Source organism: Bos indicus x Bos taurus, chromosome 23 (genome assembly GCF_003369695.1).
Source record: "Bos indicus x Bos taurus breed Angus x Brahman F1 hybrid chromosome 23, Bos_hybrid_MaternalHap_v2.0, whole genome shotgun sequence".
In the NCBI taxonomy this organism is placed as follows: Eukaryota; Metazoa; Chordata; class Mammalia; order Artiodactyla; family Bovidae; genus Bos; species Bos indicus x Bos taurus.
The window spans coordinates 51,526,029-51,553,766 of NC_040098.1; the positions used below are offsets into that span (position 1 = coordinate 51,526,029).

The window sequence follows — 27,738 nt, forward strand, 5'->3', positions numbered from 1 at the left end:
CAGACACAGACAGACACACACACAGACACAGACAGACACACACTCAGACACACAGAGACACACAGAGACACACACACGTCAAGCTCCATAAGGAGGCCATGGGGACACACAGACACACACACACGTTGAGCTCCAGAGAGGCCATGGGGACACACACACACAGACACACGCACACGCATGCACACACACACACAGACAAATTCTCGCCTGTCGAGCTCCATAAGGAGGCCATGGGGACACACACGTGGAATTTTCCACATTAAGCGGCCTTGACGGGACAGCCAGCGCCCAGCGACTTTTCCTAGTTCCCCCCCAACTGAGCACCTTCCTAACGTGGGCAGGGGCGAAAGGGCCCCCCAGCAGCCCCCCGCCGAGACGGCCATCCTCAGCCCCGGCCAGGGACCCCCACTCCCCGCGCCCTGCAGCCCCTCCCAGCGCTTACAGCCGCCGTGACCCCCACCCCGGGAAGAAAGAGCCGGAGGCCAGTGGCCGGGACAGGCCCGGGGACGGGAACGCGCCGCACCGGGACCCCGCGCGCACGGCGGCCGGCCGCCCGCACCTCGCGCCGCGCCCCGGCTCCCCCTCGCGGTGCCGCAGTCCCCGCGCCGCCCCCGCCGTGACGTCACAGGGGCGGGGCCCCCGCCTTAAAAGACGCGGCCCGGGCGGCGGCGGGGTCTGCGCCGAGTCCGCCGGTCCGCGCTCTGTCCAGGCCCGCGCCTCCACCCGCTCCACAGCCGGCACCATGCGCGAGATCGTGCACATCCAGGCGGGCCAGTGCGGCAACCAGATCGGCGCCAAGGTGGGCGCGGCGCGCGGGGCCGAGGGGCGGCGGGGCCCGAGGGCGGGGGCCCCGGAGGGACAGAGAAGGGGCGGCGGGGCCCCAGGGTGCGCCTGGGGCCGGAGAGGGACCGGGGAGAGAGCTGACCCCCGGGGAGGGGGCGGCGGGGCCAGAGGGCGGGGGTCCCGGAGGGACGGAGAGAGGGCGGCGGGTCCCCAGGGAGAAGACCAAGGAGGGGGCGGGGAAGGGGCCGCGGGTGGGAACCCCGGAGGGACAGAGAGGGGGCGGCGGGTCCCCAGGGTGTGGGACCAGGAGGGGGCAGGGAGGGTCGGCAGGGCCCGAGGGCGGGGACCCCGGAGGGACAGAGAAGGGGTGGCGGGTCCCCAGGGTGCGCGCCGCGGCCGCAGCGGGACCGGGTAGGGAGCTGACCCCCGGGAGGAGCGCGGCCGCGGGGCGGGGCGGGGCCGGGCGCCTCACAGCCGGCACTGATGCTCAGGGCTACGCAGCTGTGGGTCTTTAATTACGGGCCCGGCCCCGGCCCTTGTGAGGGACGCGGTTGGTACCTCCCCGTAGATTGGACGCTGAGATTTGGGTGGGGGCTTTGGTCGTGAAAATCCCGTGGCCTCCTGCGGAATTTATTTTGCGTATATTGTCTGCATTGCGAATGAAAAAACTGCAGTGTCATTGGGTGACAGATGCTCTGGAGGGTTCTGGTGGGTCCGACAGACGGGGTGCACCATCCAGACGGGGTGGCGGGTGACACCGCAGTCTGACTGCCGTGGGCGCGGCGGCAGGTGGCAGCCCCGGGCCGAGCCGCCGCAGTGGGCGAGGCCCCGCGGGCCGGGTGCCCGGGTGTGGGCGGGCGCCCGCACAAGGACGTGGTCTCTTTCACAACCGCCATATTGCCCCCCCGCCCCCCGCCTTTCCTGCCGCAGACGCACGCTGCACCGTGCCCCTCACCCCCCCATTCCGCCTCTGCAGTCAGTGACCCAGGAGCCCGGCGGATGCCCGCGCCTAACGCGGCGCTGCTTGGAGGTCGAGTTTGTGCCAGGACTCGGCGATCTCTGCAGGCAGCCGCAGGGCGGGGTCCACCTGTCCTGGGCAGGACCTGTCCATCCGCTGGGATGCTGACGCCCAGCCCTGCCTGGGGGCCCAGCCTCCCGAGCATCTGCAGCCATGCCCTCCCTCCTCCTCCAGGGCCCCTCCCCACTTCCCAATCTGTCTCCTGATATAGCTGATGCTCTGCGCATCCCCGAGCCCCTCCGCAGACGCTGCTGGAGGAGCAGGGTGGCAGCTGCGGGCCTGTCTGCGGCTCCCTGCCTGTCTGCCCACACTGCCACTGTTCCAAGGACAGGAGAGGAGGGAAGGGCCATCGTGCTGACACCTAGGATGTCAGACCATCACGTGCTTCTTTCTCTGTCTCCAGTTTTGGGAAGTCATCAGCGATGAGCATGGCATCGACCCCACTGGCAGTTACCATGGAGACAGTGACTTGCAGCTGGAGAGAATCAACGTGTACTACAACGAAGCTGCTGGTGAGGACTGCCTCGTGCTCGGCCCCCTCTCCTGTGTTCCGTTCTCTGGCAGCCCCAGTGTAGCAGGAACACACACACACACGACAAAGAAATGTTCCCTGCATGCGTTTAAAGTCAGCTGCTCAGAAATACCCTCAGAGTCCCTGAAGTTCCCTGCATTCGGGTCATGACCGGGCAGGCCCTCACCTCCCTTTGTAGAGCAGAAACCTCCTCTAATCTCTTTGCGTCTTGCTGGAATTTTCTGGGATGAGCTCTGCCTGGAGGGGCACGGAGAGCAGAGTGTTGTCTGATTGCTCTGCAAGCGCCAGGTCTGACTCCTGCTGTGTCCCCGCAGGTAACAAGTATGTGCCTCGGGCCATCCTGGTGGACCTGGAGCCGGGCACCATGGACTCCGTCAGGTCTGGACCCTTCGGCCAGATCTTCAGGCCCGACAACTTCGTGTTTGGTACGTAGGGGTGATGCGTGGGCCCTGGCTCAGTGGGTCCCCTTCCTCCTGACCCCAGGGGGTCACTGCTGAGTACCTGGCGGAGGCTGTGTGTTCACAGAGGCCTCGAGTCCCGGCCTCACTGTACCTGGTCCATGGGCTGTCAGCCCTCTGGCCCCTGTCCACACAACTCAAAGGCCAGGGTCAGCCTGCAGAGGCTGCCGCAGCCCTCCCACTGCAGAGCAGCCCAGAGCAGGGGGGCAGAGAACAAAGAGTGAAGGAAAGCTTCCAGCAGCAGTTCACAGGCCACTGGTCATTTCAGAGGACCCGTGACAACAGGCAAGCCCCTTAAGAAGCCGAGGCCAAAGGCGCAGGTTGTGAGCAGAAGCTGAGCTGGCCCTCTGATGACGTGCGCCTCCGCCCTGCCAGCCAACAGCTGTTGATTTATCAATAAGAATTTATAGAAGGTTCTTAGTTTTAAACCAGTTGGGTTTTGTTAAACTATCTTCTTAATTAATAACGTCATATGAACTAAATCTTTTGTTGTATTAGATCTTCAGTGTTTCTGAGGATCACTGATATATAGAAAACTTTTCTGTAGATAGACAGTCTTTCTGAAAAAGAAGGCTCTTTCATCTCTAAAATTAGTCCAGAGTCAGGAAGACAGAATTTGGAATTCCTTACTGAAGGGTTAGCGTCTGATACTGTCCTTTCCCTCTGGCAGGCCAGAGTGGTGCCGGGAACAACTGGGCCAAGGGCCACTACACAGAGGGCGCTGAGCTGGTGGACTCGGTCCTGGACGTGGTCAGGAAGGAGTCCGAGAGCTGTGACTGTCTGCAGGGCTTCCAGCTGACCCACTCGCTGGGGGGCGGCACGGGGTCTGGGATGGGGACCCTTCTCATTAGTAAGATCCGCGAGGAGTACCCTGACCGCATCATGAACACCTTCAGCGTCATGCCCTCGCCCAAGGTGTCCGACACGGTGGTGGAGCCCTACAACGCCACCCTGTCCGTGCACCAGCTGGTGGAGAACACGGATGAGACCTACTCGATTGACAACGAGGCGCTGTATGACATCTGCTTCCGCACCCTGAAACTGACCACCCCCACCTACGGGGACCTCAACCACCTGGTGTCGGCCACCATGAGCGGGGTCACCACCTGCCTGCGCTTCCCGGGCCAGCTCAACGCCGACCTGCGCAAGCTGGCCGTGAACATGGTGCCCTTCCCGCGCCTGCACTTCTTCATGCCCGGCTTCGCGCCGCTCACCAGCCGGGGCAGCCAGCAGTACCGGGCGCTGACGGTGCCCGAGCTGACCCAGCAGATGTTCGACTCCAAGAACATGATGGCCGCCTGCGACCCGCGCCACGGCCGCTACCTGACCGTGGCCGCCATCTTCCGGGGCCGCATGTCCATGAAGGAGGTGGACGAGCAGATGCTCAACGTGCAGAACAAGAACAGCAGCTACTTCGTGGAGTGGATCCCCAACAACGTGAAGACGGCCGTGTGCGACATCCCGCCCCGCGGCCTGAAGATGTCGGCCACGTTCATCGGCAACAGCACGGCCATCCAGGAGCTGTTCAAGCGCATCTCGGAGCAGTTCACGGCCATGTTCCGGCGCAAGGCCTTCCTGCACTGGTACACGGGCGAGGGCATGGACGAGATGGAGTTCACCGAGGCCGAGAGCAACATGAACGACCTGGTGTCCGAGTACCAGCAGTACCAGGACGCCACGGCCGACGAGCAGGGCGAGTTCGAGGAGGAGGAGGGCGAGGACGAGGCCTGAGAACTTTGTCAGATAAATCGTGCATCCTTAGTGACTTCTGTTGTCCTCAATCAAGCATGGTCTTTCTATTCGTATACTATGGTGCTCAGTTTTGCCTCTGTCAGAAATTCACTGTTGATGTAATAATGTGGAACTCCTCTGGAAATTGCAATATTGTCTAAGATATCTATACTAATAAAAAAGCATGTGTCCAAAACCTGTGGTCTCTCTTTATTGCAAATAATTTTTATTCTTTCACTGAATGGTTCCTTTCCAAGTATGTTTCTGGGTTTAGTAACTGTTAATAGGATTTTTATTTTCATATTTTTAATTAATAGCCTTTCTGCTCTTTTAGTAGAGAGAGGCAAGTACTGAAAGTGTTGTAAGTCACTCAGTCATGTCTGACTGTCTGTGACTCCACAGACTGTAGCCCACCAGGCTCCTCTGTTCTCAGGATTTCCCAGGCAAGAATACTGGAGTAGGTTGCCATTCCCTTCTCCAGGGGATCTTCCCAAACCAGAGATTTAACTTGGGTCTCTCCTGCATTGCAGGTGAATTCTTAACCATCTGAGACACCAGGGAGAGAGGCAAGCAAGCAAATTTATCTCCACTGGCCCAAAGCATTCAGGGACTAGCAGCCAGGAGTGTGTAGGGAGACAGCAGGGCACCACGCTGGCCTTCTTCCCCGGTTTGCGTGATCCCAGCAGCCCCATGAGCACATGGAATCCAGGGCCCTGGGTGGGGGCTGCTTTCAGCTTCCCCACCTCTCTGTGGACAATGTGATGACTCCAGAGGCCAGTGCACGCCTGCACCCCTCCAATAGAAGGCAGCACGTACATTCAGCTCACCTTAAGAGCAGCAGTCGTGAGCACTACATGTGCTTAACCTTACCTGAAAGTAAAGTAAATCACGACAGGAATTTATTTAAAGCAATGGAAGAAAATCCCAGTATGAAAAGGTCAGATTCAAGCTCTGCAGCTATGAAAGAGGATGCTATGTCCTCAGCGGTACTGGATTAGGAGCAGTCTGTGGGGAGGCACAGGGAGCCTGGCAGGCAGGTGAGCAGAGGGCTGGCCCGCGGGCCCAGGCCTCACCAGTCCACGCGTCCTGGGACACATCACTGGAGGAAGCCTTCCGCTAACCTGTTGAATTCGTCTGCGAAGCGTAAGTGCAGGTTGTGCTTGCCTTCCGGCATCAGATGTAACCTGAGGGAAAGGCGGACGGACGGTTAGTGGCGCATCGTCAGAAAACCCGCCCCCTCCCTGACGTCTCACGGAAACCTCACTGGGCAACCGCCCTGTTTTCTGTCCCCTGCGACCTCCATCAGGAGAAAGGGTGAGTCCATCTTAAGGGGTGGCCCCAGAACAGAGACTCGGGAGCGAGAGCCCGAGGCTGCCGCAACAGCCAAGGAGTGCTCCGCTGCACTGGGAGCTGAACCAGGTAAGGAGTGGTTTGACTGGAAACCTGACTGAGAGGAGGACGTGCAACCTGGTGGGTACCTAAGGGAAAAAGCATTTTAGTAAGACTGGTTTTAAGAGAGGATTGGAAAGATGGTAAAAATACGAAGTGTCCAGAATCCACTGGACTGGAGCTTCCTGGAGTATCTGCGTAGTGGGAAAACCCGTCAGAAGGCGCTGCCGCCTGCGGCTGAAGCCCCCAGGCTGCCCTGGGTGCTGGAGGACTGGGTAAGTCTGCACACGGCCGGGCAGTGCCTCCCTGAGGCTGGGGGTGCCGGCCCCGCCCGGATCTGCGGCCCTCAGGACACCCCGCCCCCCTCGGGAGGCGCTTCCTTTCAACGGGGCTCATCAGATGTGGATGGTCTGCAATTTCTTTAATAAAGGCAGGCTTCTCTGAGTTCTAAACTGCATTACTGCCTATAACAGTGCAGACATGGAGTTTTAAACAAAGGTTCCAGGACACACGTGCAGGCCTGACTTGCTCTGTCCACTGTCACTGATGTTAAAAGGACTGTATTCAGGCAGAATGCCAGTCACCACATCGCCTGCTTCTCTGCTTTCCACAGCAGGGGGCTGGGAGCTCCAGGACCTTGGTGAACGGGCAGGGGGGAAGCTTGGAACAGACCTGTCCCTGGGTGATGCCCGGTCTCTGGCAACTGACCATGTGGGGCAGGGGGGTGAGGGGGTATCCAGGCTGTCAAGATCACCGGCTTGACAGAGGAGGATCTGTGGTTGGTATCTTTCTGAGCCCCTGGGGAAGGTTAGTAATGCTGTCAGCAGTAGCCTAGGCCTTCCCCAGTCAAGGCCAGTGCTGCTCAGAAGAGAAGGGCGAGCGGCCCTCTAGAGGGACGGGGCTCGCAGGACGCTCACGGCTTCTGTCCTCAAGGGACAGAAAGAGCCAGCTACCGAGGATGCCGGCAGGCAAGGGGGCACTGAGCCGCCCCGGGCCTCCCAGCGTGGACCGAGCTAGACCTTGACGCGGAGCCCTGCTTTGAGGGGGCCAGCCCTCTTCCGTGCTTTGTGGAGATTCCCAAGCAGGAAGCACCGACACCAGCTACGAATCCTGTCCACTCAGGCACGGTGCGGTCTGTGCTCCCCAGGTAGAGAGCTCGGTCTCAGCAAAGACCACCAGCAGGCCCGAGGGCGCCGCTGACTGACCGCCGCGCTCCCCGCGGCTGTCTCGGGCTCTGACCACTGACGCCCACACCAGCGTCCCGTCCGCAGAGGCGGCTACTCTGTCCTGAGTCCCTGTCCGTCTCAGGTGTGTGCATATGCCCCTCTTCATCCCGCAAGAAGATAGCAGGGAGGGATGGCAGACTCCACTGGGCCCACCTGGGAAACGGATACAGAAATACACACGACTGTTTCTGGGAGCAGCTCTAGGAAACAAAGGCATTTGTTTCATACCTGATATCTATTTGCAGGTAAAATCTTTGAGGGGCCAGCCTGTGTCTTTAATTGTTTCTGGCAAGGAAATGAAGCCCCAAGTTCATGGGAAGCACCCTGCACTTAAGTGGCTCCCTAGGGGTCAGAAGGCCTGTGAGCACAGTCGGAGGAGGACCTTGATGCTCAAGGAATCAACGTTCCTTCTGTGGGTCCAAAATTAACCACTGTTTTTAGCTTCTTGGCCAACCTACAGGGCTCTCCCGGCAGAGGAAGGGCACGAGCGTAATATGCCGGCCAGTTTCAGACAATCATCGCAGCACACTTTCCTCTTGACTCAACTGTTCCAAAGAATCCTACTCTGAGAAAACGACCTTCCATAAACGAATGTACTGAAACCATTAACATCTGAACGGTAAGGGAATATTTTTCTCCCATATTGATGTATTCAGTTGCTAGGAGATGGGTCTGGAACAGAATTCCTAAATTAAACTTTCTTGCAGACTTTTATTGAACCTGGCTCTCTAAGAGAACACATGTCATTTATCATGAGCATCAATGTGCAAAAACTTGTCATTTCTGAAGAGAGAAGACACTTAACCAGGTCAGAAAGTAGGTGATTCAGGCCTCTCATCACCATATTAAAATAAGAGTATGAGAGGCAGCTGTGTTGGGGGAGGGACGCACTGTATTACGAGGAAAAAAAAAGATCCAGGACTTGTCATTTACTAGCTATGCAACCTTGGAAGATGACTTAACGTGTCTCAGCCTTGATTTTACCCCATCTGTAAAATAGGGACAGAATTTTTTTCCATGATTTTGCTGTAAAGTACAATTAGATATTGTAGTAAAATAAGGTGCCTTCTGAAATATGAAATGCTGTTTGGAAACAGAAATTATACAAGTTTATACTAGTGATATTTTATTGCAGAATAAGAAGCATGTTTCCCACATTTATAAACTGTCCAAGAAATCTGTTTGTTAAAATCTCTTGTGGAATAAAGAGCACAATTAGGAAGTGGAGGGACCGTGTCTGAGTCTACTCCGAGCTCAGGGGCGGTCCAGGCGGGCTGGCCTGCAGTTGGCACTGGAAGTGGCTCACGTCGGGGAGGAGAAGGATGTTCTTAGGTCACTTAGAATGAGGCCAATTTCAAAAGAATTCTATACAATTCCAAAGATGTCCCGGGTAATGACAGCATCTCTGGGGTGAATACTCAGGCTCTCAACAGGTCAGGGTTCCCTGGGAGTTTATTGCGAGCCACGACCTCCTGGCCAGACCTTACTTTCTCCTTCACAATGTGCCTCACTGTGTTATCAGGGAAACATCAGGTTTATTCAACGTGGAATTTTCATCCTGAATAAGTACCAGCAGAAGCTGCCTCTCACGTCAGCCTGAGTATTTAAACGATAAACTTCTGTTCCACACAGACATGAATGAGGCTGAAGACCAGGCTCTGCTGACACATCTCGTCAGGCCCTCCAGTGTGCCCGGGGCCGGTGGGCAGACCCTGCTCTCCTGTGGTTCTGAGCAACAGGTTCTTCTCTGAGGTGTATATGTTTAAGGCTTAACGTGAAAAGTGTACAACATAATTTTAAGCAGGAAAAAGGCAGGAATCAAAGTTGAAGACAGAATACGATTGTATTTATGTTAAAAAATACTAGGAAAGGAGGAACACACAAAAGTGCTAATCACGGAAGTATTTACGTGGATGGCAAGTGACAGCGATCTGCTTCCTTGTTTTGATTCTATAGACTTGCTGGGCAGGCGGTGCTTTTACAGTGAGAGCTCCCAAGGGAGAGATGGCTGTTTGGGTTGGTGCCACCAGGGCGGGAGCCCCTGATCCCGCTGCCAAAACCCAGGGCACCTGGGCCCCTCTTTCCCAAATGGGGTGGGGTACACCCTGAAAGCCCAGCCCTCAGCCTTTGCCTCCTGCAGCACCTCCCGCTTGCCTCCCAGGGCCCTGGGGCAGAGCGCTGGCTGCAGCTGGACTCACCGTGACCCTCTCACATGTCTGTGTAAGAAGTCTGCATGGAAACGTGGGACCAGGGGGTCCTTCTCGCCGTGCACGATTAAGGTAGGGCACTGGACCAGGGGGAGCAGGTCCCGACAGATGCTCCCTGCAAGACACGAGACTGTTCTCCTGAGGCCCTCCTGGGGTGGGGGGCAGGCCCCCACCCCCGCCAGCGTCTGGCCTGGATCAGATGGCCTGAGTGCTTCCAGCTCCGACAGTCTGCAGGTTTCCTTTTCTGTGTCTCTCCTGGCCTTTTTCCTTTAAGCTCTACTAGTGAACAAGGAGTCCTGGCTGATTAAGATTCATAATTCATATAAAACAGCAGCTGAACAAAAAAACCTGCAAGTCTTCATATTACATGGGCCATCTGAAAAGCTTCTCCCTTGAAGTACAGGGGCCCCCGCCGGCCCTCCAAGTCTGTGCTCCTCACAGCGAAGCCACAGTTTCAGCAGGACGGAAGCTGCCTTCCACCCTGCCTGCCCCCTGCCCGCCCTGGGGAGACCACAGGCCCTGCCCCGAGGGACGACCGCATTCCTGGGCAGCAAGGCACAGGCCGGGCTCCGCGTCCCGACCTGCTGTTTCCCTGAATCCACTCGGACAGCAGCCACATGGCAAAGCCAGAGCACACACCCGGGCCTGTCTGACGCCAAACCCGCGACGCGTCCGTACACTACGCTGAGCGGCCACAACCCCGAGGACTGGACAAGGGCCTCAATGCATGGAACCAGCCCTGCAGGGAGAGAGGTCGTTTACTGACAGCCTTGCCGTAAGATGATTCAGGCGGTGCCAGATTCTCCGTGACACTTTCTCCCTCCCTTTCTCTTTTGCAGTAGACCTCATTTTTCAGAGTTTCAGGTTTACAGCAGAATTGCAAGGCAGGCACGGGCACACACCCCGTCTCCTCGCCTCCCCATCACCAACACCCCCGTCAGACATCTGTTACAGCAGACGCATCATCACCACCCTGCATCTGCGGTTCTCACGCTGTGGGTTTGGACAAACGCAGGATGACACAGACACGGCACTATGATACTACACAGAGTGCTCTCACTGCCCTAAAATTCCCGTGTGGCTGTTCTAAGAGGTAGTGGGATCTCACTGTCTGTCTGTATTTTAATGAGGCTGTTTTCTACCTGTTCAGTTTTTAGAGTTTTTTCAGGGACTTCCCTGATGGCCCAGAGGTTAGGGCCCCGTGCCTCCACTGCAGGGGAGCCCATCCCAGGTCGGGGAACGAAGACCTCACAAGCCCTGGACCCCCGTCCTTCGGGAAACAGTCACTCCTGTCTGTGGCTTGCCTTTCCAGCCTCCTGAAACATATTTCAAGGCCCTGTTCCTATGGGTGGATACCGTGTCTGAACAGGATATACTTGTTTTGAACTTACAGCAAAAAAGTAACATTTCCAAACGTCCTTCTCATTATGAAAGTTCTGACAGATGACTCATTCTGGAAATGACTACTGAGGAGACAAAACTGGGCCCTGAATCATAACTGTTTGGTAACTGATGTGTTTCAAGGTCAGATCCCACCTACTCTCTATTCTTTTGGCAATTAGAAAAATGAGAGATTACAAATGAAAACAGCTCTAAGAACAGACTTTAATTCAGAGCTTCTCTCAAGGGTGCCAGTTCTTGTTATTGGAACACACCTGTCACGGCCGAAGTGACACAACGTCGCTCTGAAGACGGGAAAGGGCTGAATACCCTTTTCCTTTCCTGACTCCACGAGGGCCGAGGGTCGTGACAGAGACCCCTCCTCTCCTGCCGGGTAAGAGAGGCGGCAGTGGGCTGATGCCTCTAGACGTGAAAAGGGGGACGTCTGTGTGGCCACTGTTTGTTTCTGAGTGACCATCCTGGAGTTAGAAGAGCATGTGAGACTTCTGGAGACAAAGGGGAAAAGACCAGCGTGCTACGAGAGACTCAGCAACGTGAACTCTGTACACACGTCTGTCTCTGATGCCAGAAGGGTGTGCGGCACAAGAACCTGCCTTTGTACACGATCACCCTCTGCTCACGCGTCAGTGTGGAAGGATGGTGGGCGAGTGTGTCAATCCCCAAGGAATTCTCAAGCATCAGGGGAACTCACTCGGCCTCTCTAACCAGCAAAGGGACTGTTAAGTGGCTCGTGTGACCTACCGTCTGGAAGATGCTTAAATTGCTCTATGCCATCCACCCACTTTTCACAGGTTCTGGCGAAGTAGTCGAACCCATAGAGGGCTTCCAGAGGCTTTCTCGTCTTCTCACTCCACTTAGAAACATCCCGGATGCCTGGAAGACAGACAGACGTGTGGGCAAGGATGGGTCTGAGACTAAACCCATCGTCGCCCACAGAGCAGAGTGGCCAGCGCTATGTGGCTCGCCAGGCTTCGCCCGGCCGGCCAGGCCTTCCCCAGCCCCCGCGTCACTGCCCAGCACCGTCGCTCCCACTGGCTTCTGCATCCACCCAGACCCCGAGTCACTGCCCAGCACCGCCACCCCCACCAGCTGCTGCATCCACCCAGCCCCCGTGTCACTGCCCAGCACCGCCACCCCCACCGGCTGCTGCACCCACGGTGAACGCTGAGTGCTGTGTCAGGGTCCCGCCGTGTTCTGTCCTCCACAGCGGCCCTTGGGCACCAGCAGATTCTGACCAAGGGAACGAAACCAGATCTAAAGTAATGGCTTCCATTAAAGGTGTAAGACAGAAGCGGTATTCCCCTAACTGGGGTCTGCTGCTGCTAAGTCACTTCAGTCGTGTCCAATTCTGTGCGACCTCATAGACGGCAGCCCTCCAGGCTCCCCTGTCCCTGGGATTCTCAAGGCAAGAGGACTGGAGTGGGTTGCCATTTCCTTCTCTAACTGGGGTCAGCAGAGTAAAAATGAGATTACTTATAACAGAGTTTTTCTGAATTGTATTTACATACACTGAGAAATGCATAAACATCATTTGCTCCAAGTTCTGCCACTGGAGAAATTGTAACTACTAACTACAAGCTGTCTCACAGATGACTCTGATCAGAAAGGAAATGATGGCTTCAGAATGGATAAGCAAATTCAATCCCTTAGCCCGCTTTTTCCATTTTTCTTTACAACACAGTGACTCTGTGGAGTCTGTTGCTCCTGAGGACAGTGCACAGTGCTCGCCGAGCCCCTCAGGTACAGAGCTCCATCTGCATGACGCGTCCTGAAGACAGGACGGCAGGCGCATGTGGCCCATGTGGTGACCGGGACTGGGCCGGGCACCTGGGGGCCCAGCATGCTTGGGGTGAGTGGGCTGCTCGAACTGCTGCCTGGGGCAGGTGACCCGGCAGAGAGCGCCTGCCGTTCTCCTCCTGCTCCCCTACCCTGCAGATGTGCGTTGGGGTGGATTTCAGAGGCTGAGGACGACTCCAGAGGCTGAGGACACTGAACTGCTCTGGGCGGAAGTGAGGAGACTTTGGATGGGAGGGGGAGATGTAGAGAAGCAGCCTGAAAAGTAGAGGCGGAAGGAGGTCCGGAGGGAGGAGCGTGTGTGGTGCAGGATGACGGAGAGGGCAGCGCGGGTGGGGGACAGGGAGGGGAGAGTGGGCGGCGAGGGAAGAGTGGAGGAGGAGGAGGATGGGAAGGGGAGAGAGGGCTGCAGAGGAGGACGGAGAGAGGAGGAGGATGAGGAGGGGAGAGAGGGCTGCGGAGGAGGACGGAGAGAGGAGGAGGATGAGGACGGGAGAGAGGGCTGCGGAGGAGGACGGAGAGAGGAGAGCGGAGGAGGAGGATGAGGAGCGGGGAGGGGAGCGCGTGCGGCAGCGGAGGACGAGGAGGGGAGATAGGGTGGTGGAGGACCGGGAGGGGAGAGGAGAGCGGGCGGTGGTGGGGGACAGGGAGGGGAGAGGAGAGCGGGTGGTGGTGGGGGACGGGGAGGGGAGAGCGGGCGGTGGAGGACGAGGAGAGGAGCTCGGGTGGTGTGGGATGGGGAGGGGAGAGCGGGCGGCCGGCGCGGGACCAGTGGCTCTGCCCTTGGCCACGGAGCGGACCACACCCGCTGCAGGCCCTCTTGCCATGAACAAGGAGCTCTTTCATAACATATAATTTCTGCTGCATCGCTGAAGTCTGCAGTAATTGATGGAAACGAGTATGAGTGAGTATGTGTGTGCGCATAAAAGGCAGGAACCCTGAAAACACAGCAGACTGGTGTGACCACTCGAATGCAGGGCTGCCTCGAGGGAGGGTGACTATTCACTGAGGGAGGGTGGACACGGCTGAACCGGGGATGAAACTGGGCCTCACCTGGCACTATCCAGTGGTTCCCAGGGGCAGCAAGTGGACAGCTCTGAAGGAAAGCATTCTCAATTTATGCTCACCATTTATTTTGTTTGTTTTCAGATTAAGGGTAAGCAATTACTTGCTAATCAAAAAACCATCTAGTCAAGGCTCTGGTTTTTCCAGTGGTCATGTATGGATGAGAGTTGGACTGTGAAGAAAGCTGAGCACTGAAGAATTGATGCTTTTGAACTGTGGTGTTGGAGAAGAGCCTTGAGAGTCTCTTGGACTGCAAGGAGATCCAACCAGTCCATCCTAAAGGAGATCGGTCCTGGGTGTTCATTGGTAGGACTGATGCTGAGCTGAAGCTCCAATATTTTGGCTATCTGATGTGAAGAGCTGACTCATTGGAAAAGACCCTGATGCTGGGAAAGATTGAGGGCAGGAGGAGAAGGGGATGACAGAGGATGAGATGGTTGGATGGCATCACTGACTCAATGGACATGGGTTTGGGTGGGCTCCGGGAGTTGGTAACAGACAGGGAGGCCTGGCATGCTGCAGTTCATGGGGTTGCAAAGAGTCAGACATGACTGAGCTACTGAACTGAACTGAACTGAATCAAAAAACCACAAAACAATCAGAATCTTTATAAAGCTAATGAAACAACTAGAAAATTGGAAGAAAAAGCTTAAGAAATTATGCAGAGCCCTACACACAGCAACGCTGAGATGGAGATGAACAAAAACAGGGAAGTGGAGACTCAGTCTACAAAGTTCAATCAGTCCCTGAAAGGGTTGGGGAGGAGGGAAGAGGAGGGGGAGGGGAGAGGAGGGGAGGGGAGAGAAGGGGAGGGGAGGGGAGGGGAGGGGAGGGGGAGGAGGGGGAAGGAGAGGGGAGAGGGAGGAGGCTGGGGGAGGAGGAGGAGGAGGAGCAAAAGTAAGTGGTGGACACCCACTCAGTGAGGAGATCCCCCCCAAGGAGGGTTTTTTGTGTTTTGTTAAACTCTGACAAACTGGGGAAATGGTTCGGAAGAGGAGGGGCAGCCATGGGCGGGGCTGGAGTCCCCGGGCAGGTTCGGCTGCTGGGGGCCTAGCAGCTCCCAAGCTGGCAGCTAGATGTCCTGACCGGGGGCCTGGTGGGGCGAACCAGCCGCCTGCACAGGGCCTGGGCAGGGACCCCAGCCGGTCCCTGGCACCCACAGTGCCGGCTGCCTGCATTGGAGCCTCAGCCGGACACAGACAGGCGGTGGCCGGGCTGGTGGGCTGCATCTGCAGCCCCTGCTCTGTGTCTCTAAAAGTCCTCACAGATAAGCCTGAAGGACAACCTTAGAAAGTGTGAACAGCACAAGAGTTCTTCATCAAAACTAAGGTTTCCCACTGGAGTACACTGTTCCCTTCCACACTCAGGGTACCTGAGGCTGCAACTTACACTTCATGTCAACCCCCCTCCTTCCCAGAAGGTCACTAGCACAGCAGGAAATGTAAATACTGATGTATTTTCCTGAGTGTCACTTCTGGAAATAGGAAACTTTAAAACGCAGACTAGTTAAAGTGCAGGACTTTGCTGAGAACCCTTCATCTCTCCATGACCTGTCAACACACGTCTAAGCAGGGCGGGGAGGAGGGACCTACCCTGGTAAATCTCTGTGTCCTGCTCAGTCACGTAGGCGTTGGCCCCCCAGATCACCATCTTGCTGACATACGAGGGGTACCGTGCGGCTGCGATGAGGGCTGTTATCCCCCCGTCGCTCCACCCCAGCAAAGAGACCTTCTTAAACTTCAGTGTCTGTGGCAAACACAGCAAAACAGCACGGTGAGGGCTCCTAGAGAACCCGAGATCGATAATGCCCGGGGTCGACACAGCTTCCTAGCTGTGGGGAGAACCCGAGATGGATAACGCCTGGGGTCGAGACAGCTGTGGCGTGTCCGCTGGTCGTCAGAGAGACACCCCGGAGCCCACGATCTGTGACATGAACGTCTCCTCTCGGCCTGCTGTGGTGAGAAGACCGCTGTCACAGACGCCTAAGCGCGCATACAGCATCCAGTGCTGTTCTGAGTCGGGAGGGCGCTACGTCTTCAGGGTGCGCATCTCCCGGAAAAGGACACAGCGGAAGTCAGCTCCACTTGGTCGTGACAACGTGTGCGTCCACACAGGCCTGAGTGAAGACGCTGCGGGCAAGTCTGCAGATCAGAGAGGGCCTCCTGAGAGCTGCTGGAGGGCTGGAGCCACTGCATCTGGTGAAGTCACTACTGCAGCTTTGGGAAGAACCGGCCCCAGGAGGAAGCCTGGGACAGAGGAGACACAGCGGTGAGGGTGGGGGGTGCTGCTGAACCTTTGGGTGAGTCGGCCAGGCTCCAAGAATGCGCTTGATGGGGTACATGGACAGAGGTTACACCTGAGAGATGCTCCTGAGCAGTTAAAAACTGAATGACTGGGAAAGTAAATTAACAAGTATCAGTCCGAGACATCTGTCGACCGAACTGTAAACTGGTGTGACTCCTGTGGGGAATACTCTGGCTCCACCCTGTATCTTCCATCACGCAGCAAGTCATCTCCTAAATGTGCACGGAATTCACACACACGCACCAGGGCAGGCCCACAAAGGCCACACCAGGACTATTTACAGCAGTGAATAAGGGCCACAGTGTCCACGCACGAGTGCTCCCTGCACTTCCTGTATAATCACACACACATACACACACACACACACACACAGAGCAGCAGCTTAGAAATAATGTATCTCCCATCAGAAGACGGGAATTAGGACACAGTGTGTCCACACAATGGAATGGATACCAAGTGCCTATTATAAACTGAAGGGTATCTGTATTTATTAACATAGAAGTATCTATCTGATAAACTCCAATGAAACAGTAAGCTGGAAAACCATTAGGTATAAAAGGATGCCATCAATACAAACTGTCTATTTACATATTTAATAAGACTGCCCAGAAAAGAAGAGCCTCAAAGCCATGGGAGCAGTAGCTCTAAAAACTTTCCTCTTTGTATCTCTTTGAACCCTTTGAATGTCTACAGGAGTCAGCCTTGAAGAAACCACACACAGAAACAAAATAAACGAAGACGCCCAGCCTCCTTCCTCCTGATTCTTCCCCGAGACCCACCTTCATCAAATCAATGGCATCTTTTGCGTCTCGCTCAAAGAAGTCCACTGGGAAATCCCGATCGGGTGGGCGGGAGTGTCCGTATCCTCGGGGGTCCCAGGCAACCACCGTGAAGAGCTTCTTATTCAGGTTCTCAATCTGAGGTCCAAAATCTGTCTCTCCACTGCCTATCAATAAAAGTGGTCATCCGGTTACACTCCAAGAAATGCTGTCACTGCTTCAAACACACTACAGCAAAAAGAAACAGGGGGACAATGTAACTGGTTTCTAGTCAAATTAGCAGCAAATCTATAACCAGCAAAGCAGACTGGCAGAGAGAGAACCCGGGGCTTCCTCTCCCGCGGGAGCTCAGACCTGCTCCCGCCTCCCCCGAGCGGCTACTCGGAGGATGACGCACTTCTCCCCTTGGTCCTGTATCATTAATAATCCAGCACGCTTGATATCTTTTCAGTTTAACTGTCCTATTTAAAAAAAAAAAAAAAAAGGACTCATGAAACTGCCTAGAAATAAACCTACTGAAACAACGTACTTCTGGGTTATTTTTTCTTTTTTAAAATGACTATTACAAATGAGAGAGATCTTAATAGTATCTGTAGACACATTAATGAGATTTGATCCAAATTATTCAAAGCCAAATTCTAAAATCCCAGACGTTTTTTACAAAGCTAACGAGAATAGCCCTGGAGATTTTATTTTCTGGTCATAACTAGAAACCAGAAAATTAAACTAAAACTCGGAAATGATGGAGGGCAGGACACGGAGGGGATAAATCAGTGTGTTTCACAACAGAATGTGAGTATTGGCAAGTAGAACTGTGTTCTCAAGCTGGTGGTGGACCTGACTGGCAGGCAGCATTGCCCGGTGAGGTCCACACGGTGTGAAGGCCAGACTCCCAAGGAGCCCAGTCCAGGGGCAGGTCAGCATCTCATTTCTAAGCTCTACTTGGTTTCTAAGGACTCACAACTCTGGCCACACCTTGCTTCACAAACTGGTGATGATTAGAAAATGTCTTTGAAGACACTGCAGGATCACTGAACATCATCAAGGACTGTCACTCTCCCTGACAGAATGTACCTTCTCAACACCAGGTAAGCCGTCCAGAAAACCCAAGCCAAGAACAAAATGGATTTCAGTGCAAGCCTACTGCTCTGACATCTGAGGCTGCTCTCATGATCCCTGAACTGGAGGGACTTCCAGGGAACCGCCCTGCAGGAGGGGCAGAAGGTGGGAAAAGGCAGCAGTGGAGCTCAACACCACTTTCAGAAACAAGACACACACTTTCTGGCACACATCTGAAGACCAGGGCAAAGAACACTAAAACCTTAAAAAATTACTTTAAAGAGTAGTTACCAGTATATGATACCTCAGAAGGAAACACATCAACACCGGCTGCCCGTTGGGAGGGGAACTGGTGCTGGGGGACACAGCAGTTCAGGGGAGAAACTTGCTGCTTGATTTTTGAATCAGGTTAATGTTTTACACAAGCAAAAATTAAAATTGCTAAAAGCTTTTCATACAGGATAATGACAGCAATATTGAACCAATGGCCATCTACGCTGGCAAACTGCATCGCTTTAGCTCGGGATCACCCACTGGAGGAAAGGTCCTCCTCTATTACACTAGCTGGACAGAAGATACTAAACACTGGACACTGATGCCTCAATAGCTGCAACAACCAGCTGAGGCTGCGTCAGCTGGAACCAGCGTGTAACTGAAGAACGTTGCCACTTTACTTTTAGGATTAAGAAGCAAATCATGAGGAAATAAGTATATGATGGGATCACTTAACTAAATAAAAAATAAAACAGTAACCCTGCTGCTAAGTTGCTTCAGTCGTGTCCGACTCTGTGCGACCCCATCGACGGCAGCCCACCAGGCTCCCCTGTCCCTGGGATTCTCCAAGCAAGAACACTGGCGTGGGTTGCCATCTCCTTCACCAATGCACGAAAAGTGAAAGTAAAGTCGCCCAGTCGTGTCTGACTCTTTGCGACCCCATGGACTGCAGGCCATCAGGCTCCTCTGTCCATAGGATTTTCCAGGCAAGAGTGCTGGAGTGGGGTGCCCTTGCCTTCTCCGAAAACAGTAACAGAAACCTTACCTTAAAATCAAATTTGAGATACTCTGGGATCACTGGAAACTCTACTCCTGAACTTTCTACACCTAAACTTCTTACCTGCAGGAGGCGATGGTGATCCATCTAGCTTTACCACGCTCTGTTCACACCAAACTAATTCTGACCTTCAGAAAGGCTGTGAAAGCCCAGCTTTGTTCTTTGCTCTTACCTTAACTGAACACACCAGAGAAGGCAATGGCACCCCACTCCAGTGCTCTTGCCTGGAAAATCCCATGGATGGAGGAGCCTGGTGGGCTGCAGTCTACGGGGTCACTAGGAGTCGGACACGACTGAGCGACTTCACTTTGACTTTTCACTTTCATGCATTGCAGAAGGAAATGGCAACCCACTCCAGTGTTCTTGCCTGGAGAATCCCAGGGGCGGGGGAGCCTGGTGGGCTGCTGTCTATGGGGTTGCACAGAGTCGGACACGACTGAAGCGACTTAGCAGTAACTGAACACAGTTACGCACAGCAGGGAGATCAGTCCCACTTGTAGCAGCCGAAGCCTCACATCCGGGAACCCCTCAATCCCAGGCAAACCGGGCCAGCTGGTCGCCTACTCACTGCCTCCCTCCCCCTGCCTGCCTTCCCTCCCCTTCCTTGACTTGTCCCCAGGCTGCAGAAGGGGCTTCCCTGGTGGCTCAGCTGGTAAAAAATCCACCTGCGATGCGGGAGACCTGGGTTTGATCCCTGGATTGGGAAGATTCCCCTGGAGAAGGGAAAGGCTTCTCACTCCAGTACTCTGGCCTGGAGTCTATGGAGTCTCACAGAGTCAGACATGACTGAGCAACTTTCACTTTCAGGCTGCAGGAAACTACACAGTGTTGGACTTCCATGGAGAAAAGTGGGTATTTAAAGGAATGAAAATTGCATAAAGTAGAAAGGTATCTTCAGGGCTTCCCTGGTGGCTCAGTGGTAAAGTCTACCTGCTAATGCAGAAGACACGGGTTCGATCCCTGAGCTGGAAAGATCCCACATGCTGTGGAGCAGCTAAGCTTGTGAACCACAACCCCAGCCTGTGCTCTGCAACAAGAGAAGCAGCCACAACGAGAAGCCCAAGCACCGCAACTAGAGAGTAGCCATTGCTCACTGCATTAGAGAAAAGCCCAGTAATGAAGACCCAGCACAGCCAGAAGTAAGTAAAACTTCACAAGAAAGGTAGCTTTCTGGACCACCTAAAGTTGATTGCGGCAAATATTACAGAAAGCATCTCAGCAAAGCACCAAGGCTGCGTACCAAGCCTGGGCATCTGGGACTGGGGGCCGAGCTCAGAGGACAGCGTGCCGGGCACGCCACGGAAACCCACGCACCTAGCATCCCCGGGAGCAGCAGGACGGCGTGCTCTCCGCCTCCGGTCCGCAGGTAGTGCAGGTGGACGCCATTCACCGCCGCCTTGGCGGAGGTCACGGAGGAGCTGCAAGAGAGAAGCCCCGAGCCCCGAGGGCGACTGAGCCTGCACGCCAGCCAGCCCCAGCACCCGCCCCGCCCCCTCTGCGCTTCAGTTTCCCAAACCCAGAAAGGGCGGGTCACTGCAGCACCAGCTCCAGGCCCACCCATGGGAGTGCTGACAGGCCTGCTGACATCAACCGGCCCACAGCCCCGCAGCTGGAGGCAGGGCCCCCGCCGTGGGAGGTGAGGTGGGCGGGACGCTGGCACAGAGCCTCGAGCCCCTCGAGGCCCCGGCAGGTCCAGGGGAGCCACCCGGACCCTCAGCTGCACAGGCAGTGATCCCAAGGGTGACGCTGGTCTTGGGGTCCACGGGCTGACCTTCTGGCCTCTCTGTTCGCTAGGCAGCCGCCCTGGTCAAGAATGCCTGTCTGCTCGGATGTGGCCAGACCGGTCTGTAAGATGCTGAGATGTCTCTGCACTGACTGTTAAGTAGCCGGTCTGTGTCTAGAGTCCCGCACCCCGCCCCCTTCCTTGACCCAAAACCGCCACGCTGCACCATCTAACCATGTGTCGTCCTGGGGGCTCTGCGCAGGACAACCCCCTCGGTGACTGTCCCAGAAGCTCCAGGACCACTGCACCGGGGCACCCAGGAACAGCGCACACACAGCCCCGCCTCAGGCTCTAAGAGCCTCCCAGCAGCTCCCCAGATGGCCGGTGACACGCAGGAGGGCCATGAAGGCACACCAGGACAGATGCTGCCAGGCGCAGTGAGTCAAAGAGCACACAGACCTGGGTGGTAGTGAGACTGACCAACTACAGGCTCACGATCCACAGAAATGTCACAGGACCCTTGAGCTGGGTTGAGTCTCACGGACCCTGCTGTTACTCGTTATTAACATCCTGCTCCTTGGACAGCTCCAGAACCAGATAAAATCGCGTAACACTCTACTCCGAGTCATCTTGGGAAACAACAGTTTATTGACATTTCCTTTGCCCCCGGCCATCTGCAGAGCAGCAACTGCACACCCTCAGGGAGGGGAGGGTCGTGATGGGAGAGAAGCGGTCAGACTCCTATCCAGCACAGGAACGAGGCTGCTCCCCAGACAGACAGACACTCGGTGCTTGCTCAGCTCAGGGACTGCTCCTGCTACTCGTTGAGCCCGAAAGGTTCTCCAGGGCCCCTGCCTTGCAGCGTGAAGGATGTCTTGTAACGGCATTCTGCACAGGGAAGGTGTCACATATGACGTGGCCCCGCCATCTCTCGCGATCTCTGAGCCCCGGGCCTTTCACCACCCGGGGTTGCGGGCTCTCAGGCCTGGGAGCCTCCTGGGGCCCGGCTCACATGACTTCCCTTTCGTGGTCTGTCCGACGTCTCCGCTGCCAAAAGCCTCTCACTTCCCTGTGTTTTGCCCTATCCACGTAGATTCCCCAATGCCTAAGCACACAGAGATAAAACCAGGTCTAGACAAGGGCGGATGGGCGCTCAGTGTCAGGGGAGGGTTGCTAAGGCAGAGGACTTTGAAGGTGGCTTCAGAGTATGAGAGGCCCTGTGGGTTCTGGAGAGAGGCAGCTGGGGAAGGGTGGAGAAGTGGCTTTTGAGATGAACTTGTAAGATGGGCAAAATGCTGGAGAGAAAATGGGGTAGGGAGCGTGCTTCTAGAACTGGTGCGCTCAGGGCCCAGGAGTCAGGGACACACGTGGAGCAAGGCAGGTGAGGTCAGGCCGGCAAGAGTGTGGGCACAGAGGAGCAAAGGTCAGGCTAGAGGGCGGTGGGTGTGCGGCTGGGCTGGCAGGGCAGGGAGCACGCCTGGGGCTTTGTCACTCACTGCTGGGCCCTGCCCTTGTCACAGCAGCCGGGCCCCGGGGCATCGGAGGCTCCCAGAACCTTGCCTCCATCTCCAGGCTGGAGAAACAGGACAGAAAACTGGACAATAGCAAATCAACTTAAATGTAAGAAAAGTTTCCTTTTAGAAAATATTTATTGAATAACTTTCCACATCAGTACACTTGAAATGAGTGTTGCATTCTCCCTCCAGCATATCAAAGGGCTCTTGGATGGCAGTCAGGCCCCAGAAAAAGTTAGAAAACTTAAAAGAACAAAAATGAACCTCCTTCCCTTGGGCTTTACTCCTCCACCACTTTCTCCCTCCTATTGTTTCTCTAACCTAGGTGTTCTTAAGCAGGGGTGTTCATTAGAATCACCTGAGGAGTTAAAGATACAGCGGCCCAGGACAACCCCGGGAGACCCACCGGTCACTCTGGGGTAGAGCCCTGGCGCGTGCTTTCTGAAACACTGTTGTATTATTCGCCCATTCATGTACATCCGGAACCCCTACTTTGTGCTGGGCGCCCCATGTTGCCTAGGGATTGGCAGAGAAGACCAGTCTGCCAACTACTGATATTCTGACAGAAGCTGCAGAGACAGGAGACCCTGGGGTGCACACAGCAGACACAGGTTCACACTTTCCACACCCTAACACACCTGCCCACTCAGCCCCCTTGTATATGAGACACTTCCTCCCCCCATGATACCCGGGGTGGGGAGCGGGGGTCCCAAGCTTAACTTTAATCTTCTGGCAAACCTTTAAATCTCCAGATGCCCAGGCTGCACTAAATGAACATCTCTGGGATGGGATCAAGGTATCTGCATTTTTTAAATTCCCCAAGAGAATCCAATAGACAACCAAGGATAAGAAAGGTTATACTGAATTCATTTTGGAGGAGAGAAAAATTCAGCCTCCTTTTTAAACACAGTCTGGGAAGCCATGTATTATGTCTGTCCTGTCTCTCCTTCTGGGAGGCTGGACGGACAAGTCTGTGTGTGAGCGGCGAGGGTTGGGCGGCAGGACCAACAGAGCAGCAGACCCCCCCAGTGAGGGAGAGATGACCGCAGGGCCGGCAAGAAGAGAACCGTTTGGGGCAGACAACTACAGGAGAACTAACCGGTCAGTTTAATTATTAAACTACATGATGTCCTCTGATGATGCACATTAGACTTTGCCTCATTTTACCAGCGAGGAAGCTGAGTGTTAAGAGTTTAGGTAACGGGCCCCAGTCACCCTGCTTGCAATTTGCAAAGTCGAAGCGAGCACCTGAATGTCACACTCGGCTCAGAAATAAAAACGGGAGCCACCTCATCAGATACATCCTCATTTTGAAAGTCCAACATATTCTCTGTACCTTGTATGTTCAGCTTTTCCTTTTGTATATTTTTTTCTACTTATTTTTTAAAATTATTTTAATTGGAGGCTAATTACAATATTGTAGTGTTTTCTGCCATACATTGACATGAATCAGCCATGGGTTGTATATTTTTTTCTAAAAGGATTGTTAGCTACAATGAAGCATTCAGTTCAGTTCAGTTCAGTTGCTCAGTCGTGTCCGACTCTTAGCAACCCCATGGACTGCAGCTTACCAGGCTCCTCCGTCCATGGGATTTTCCAGGCCAAGAGCACTGGAGTGGGGTGCCATTGCCTTCTCCGTAAAGGCTGCATCAGTCCGTCCAGTTCAGTTCAGTCGCTCAGTCGTGTCCGACTCTTTGCAACCCCATGAATCGCAGCACGTCAGGCCTCCCTGTCCATCACCAACTCCCGGAGTTCACTCAGACTCATGTCCATCGAGTCAGTGATGCCATCCAGCCATCTCATATCTCATCCTCTGTCGTCCCCTTCTCCTCCTGCCCCCAATCCCTCCCAGCATCAGTCTTTTCCAATGAGTCAACTCTTCACATGAGATGGCCAAAGTACTGGAGTTTCAGCTTTAGCATCATTCCTTCCAAAGAAATCCCAGGGCTGATCTCCTTCAGAATGGACTGGTTGGATCTCCTTGCAGTCCAAGGGACTCTCAAGAGTCTTCTCCAACACCACAGTTCAAAAGCATCAATTCTTCGGTGCTCAGCCTTCTTCACAGTCCAACTCTCACATCCATACATGACCACTGGAAAAACCATAGCCTTGACTAGACGGACCTTTGTTGGCAGACTAATGTCTCTGCTTTTCAATATGCTATCTAGGTTGGTCCTAACTTTTCTTCCAAGGAGTAAGCATCTTTTAATTTCATGGCTGCAGTCACCATCTGCAGTGATTTTGGAGCCCAAAAAAATAAAGTCTGACACTGTTTCCACTGCTTCCCCATCTATTTCCCATGAAGTGATGGGACCAGATGCCATGATCTTCGTTTTCTAAATGTTGAGCTTTAAGCCAACTTTTTCACTCTCCTCTTTCACTTTCATCAAGAGGCTTTTTAGTTCCTCTTCACTTTCTGCCACAAGGGTGGTATCATCTGCATATCTGAGGTTATTGATATTTCTCCTGGCAATCTTGATTCCAGCTTGTGCTTCCTCCAGCCCAGCATTTCTCATGATGTACTCTGCATAGAAGTTAAATAAGCAGGGTGACAATATACAGCTTTGACATACTCCTTTTCCTATTTGGAACCAGTCTGTTGTTCCATGTCCAGTTCTAACTGTTGCTTCCTGACCTGCATACAAATTTCTCAATAGGCAGGTCAGATGGTCTGGTATTCCCATCTCTTTCAGAATTTTCCAGAGTTTATTGTGATCCACACAGTCAAAGGCTTTAGCATAGTCAATAAAGCAGAAATAGATGTTTTTCTGGAACTCTCTTACTTTTTCGATGATCCAGCGGATGTTGGCAATTTGATCTCTGGTTCCTCTGCCTTTTCTAAAACCAGCTTGAACATCTGGAAGTTCACGGTTCACGTATTGCTGAAGCCTGGCTTGGAGAATTTTGAGCATTACTTTACTAGCGTGTGAGATGAGTGCAATTGTGCGGTAGTTTGAGCATTCTTTGGCATTGCCTTTCTTTGGGATTGGAATGAAAACTGACCTTTTCCAATGAAGTATTAGCAACATCAAAGTACTGGCTTGCATAAACACGAATTTTGATGACTTATTTTTACATCTTTCATACATTGTATTATTATCTAGATATTCATATTTGTATTATTAATTTTAACTGCTAATTACCTAGTATGGGGGCTTCCCAGGTGGCACAGAGGTAAAGAATCGGCCTGCCAATGGAGGAGATGAAAGAGACGCAGGTTTGCTCCCCGGGTTGGGAAGATTCCCTGGAGCAGGAAATGGCAACCCACTCCAGTATTCTTGCCTGGGGAATCCTAAGGACAGAGGAGCCTGGCGGGCTGCAGTCCACGGGGTCGCAAAGAGCTGGGCATGACTGACTGCCCAGGCCTTTAAAATTCACTGTCTCAAATCCTTAGGACAATTCTGCAAGGCGTGAGGCCCAGAGAGGTTATATAACTTGATTGTGTACATGCTTTTTCTGTAACCGCACTGCCAAATAGAGTCCCCTTCAGGGCTGGACACCAGGCCAGCACTCACCCTGACTGCTGGACAGAGGCAGGGGCAGGTGCGTCTCTTCCCCTCAGGCAGAGCATCCCCAGATTGAACCGGAAAACATCTGTCTTCAGGTGGGCTGTTATGCTTCCTAAGTTATTAATACTGTAACTGCACATAACATACAACTGCAGGTAGAAAAGGCTTGGGGTGGAAGACGGCAGACGTACAGAGGAGCTTCTGGAACACAACTCAATTGTGGGTCAGGGCACCCGTGGTTCTGAAGCCATGTCTTACAGGAGTGCTCTCATCTACTTACACAAGCTGCACTCTTGTTTCAGGATTAATCAACACCCTGCTTGTTTGGCCCATCACAGTGAAAGTCAAAGTGAAGCCGCTCAGTCCTGACTCTTTGCAACCCCATGGACTGCAGCCTACCAGGCTCCTCCGTCCATGGGATTCTCCACGCAAGAATACTGGAGTGGGTTGCCATTTCCTTGGTCAGATCAATTTCAACTGCATTTACAAAATGGCGGTTCAAAATCCAGAGAAACCTGTTTCCCAGGGATATTTTAGGGCGAATGATCTGCATTGCTAAGTGGATGAGGCCTTCTTGCAACCACTAACCAACAGTAACAGATACTGGTGCAATCACAGTAATCTCATTTCAATCCCTTTCTGTAAACAGGAAACGGGATAGATGGGCATTTTTCAGTGGACTTACAGAGGCTGCAGACACTGACATTATTTTACCATCTGTATGAAAACAGTTTTGAAAATCTAATAGATATAAAATGGTAACAACATCAAATCCTAAACTCAAGACCCAGTGAATCAGAATATGAAAGCATAAAGCTAGTCAGACCTCTCCTTACGCCTTCGGAATGGACTTTTCCCCATCAAGTACAGTGAAGCTCTGAAGGCCAGGTACCCGCCGAGCTTGTGCGCAGACACCTTCCTCGTCAAGAGCGGAACTGACCCGCCGGCAGTGAGCAGCGACCACCCCGCGCGCGCCCCTTGACAGGCCACCATCACCTGGGACCAGGGGCGCCCACTTTGGGACTGGGGGTCAGAGGTTAATCCAGGAGCTGTTTACTCTCAAGGTATGTGGGGGTGGTAAGAGGAGAGAAAGGCAGACTCTCGGGCGTCTCCACGGCCTGCACCCCTCGGGGAGCCGGGCCCAGGAACCCGCATCTTCCGGTCCCCCGGGTGGGTCTCCCGCACGTCCCAGCTCGAGGTCCAGCCCGCGGCTCCATGACCTGACGCGGCGCGGACACCGCAGGCTGGCCCTGGAGCCAGGGTCCGGGGTTCAAGAGCGCCTCCTCCCTGGCCTCAGTCCTCACGGACGCCCCACCGAGGCCGAGCGCAGCGCCCCCTCGGCCGCGCCCAGGTCACGGCTTGACGGGCAAGGGGTCGGCCAGGCGGCAACCACTCACGGCCCCGGCCCGGCCGCTGGCCCCTGCCCCCTTCCCGCCGCCCCGAGCGCGCGGACGAGGGTATGGGGGCCCCTGGAGGGGAGCGGCGCCATTACCCGAACGCGGCCGCGGGTCCGGCCCGGGGGATTTGGATGCCGGGCTTCAGCGCTGAGAGGAGGTGCCTCATCCGCCGCGCGGCCCGACTGCCTAGCGCTGCCGCCATGGTGAGTGCATATGACTGCCCGGGGAGTGCGCATGCGCCGGGTCTCCCAGCAGCCTGGAGCGCGCACCGCCCCGAGCACGCATGCGCCCGGCCCTCGGTCGCCCCGAGCTCGACCCCTTCCGCCCCGAGCTCGACCCCTTCCGCCCCGAGCTCGACCCCTTCCGCCCCGAGCTCGACCCCTTCCGCCCCGAGCTCGACCCCTTCCGCCCCGAGCACGCATGCGCGGGGCAATCTGGGCGCTGAGCTGGAGACCAAGGGTGTCCAGGCGATCCCTCGCCGCCCCTGTGCTCGCGGTTCCCGGGGACACCGGCACAGAGCGTCTCCCCTGGGTGTCACCTGTAGCCTAACGGTGACCGGCGTCTCGCCCTCGCGGAGGAGTGGGCTCAGGGCCGCCAGCCTGACAGCTGGAGGGGACTGGGGTTTGCTTTGTGCGTTTTTACACCGGCCCACACGCGCTAGGGCCCCTGCCCTCGGGGATCCTGGAGATTAGGGAGGGCCAGCGGCGGCTGGAAAGCGGTGCGGGCGGGGGGCCGGGCCTCGAGAGCTAAGCCGGAGCCTCCGATGAATCCCGCAGACAGGCCGGGGCTCCCGCTTCT

At 54.8% G+C, this 27,738-nt stretch overlaps 2 protein-coding genes across 3 annotated transcripts; one reads left to right on the top strand and one right to left on the bottom strand.

The window, feature by feature from the left end:
- The first annotated feature begins 632 nt into the window (after positions 1-632).
- Positions 633-4,718, top strand: TUBB2A (tubulin beta 2A class IIa). Its single transcript, XM_027525423.1, has 4 exons — positions 633-799; positions 2,205-2,313; positions 2,648-2,758; positions 3,462-4,718. Exons 1-4 carry the CDS (start codon positions 743-745, stop codon positions 4,520-4,522), a joined length of 1,338 nt encoding a protein of 445 aa, XP_027381224.1. The 5' UTR covers positions 633-742; the 3' UTR covers positions 4,523-4,718.
- Positions 4,719-4,725: 7 nt separating this feature from the next.
- BPHL (biphenyl hydrolase like) lies at positions 4,726-27,191 on the bottom strand. Of its 2 annotated transcripts, none has more exons than XM_027525422.1 (7): positions 27,036-27,170; positions 20,112-20,215; positions 16,688-16,854; positions 15,197-15,350; positions 11,487-11,618; positions 9,336-9,459; positions 4,726-5,706 (listed from the first exon to the last, which is right to left on the bottom strand). In XM_027525422.1, exons 1-7 carry the CDS (start codon positions 27,140-27,142, stop codon positions 5,619-5,621), a joined length of 876 nt encoding a protein of 291 aa, XP_027381223.1. In that variant the 5' UTR covers positions 27,143-27,170; the 3' UTR covers positions 4,726-5,618. The 2 variants fall into 2 exon arrangements, with proteins under 2 accessions (XP_027381223.1, XP_027381222.1); XM_027525421.1 differs by having other exon boundaries at positions 5,400-5,706; positions 20,038-20,215; positions 27,036-27,191.
- Positions 27,192-27,738: the final 547 nt, after the last annotated feature.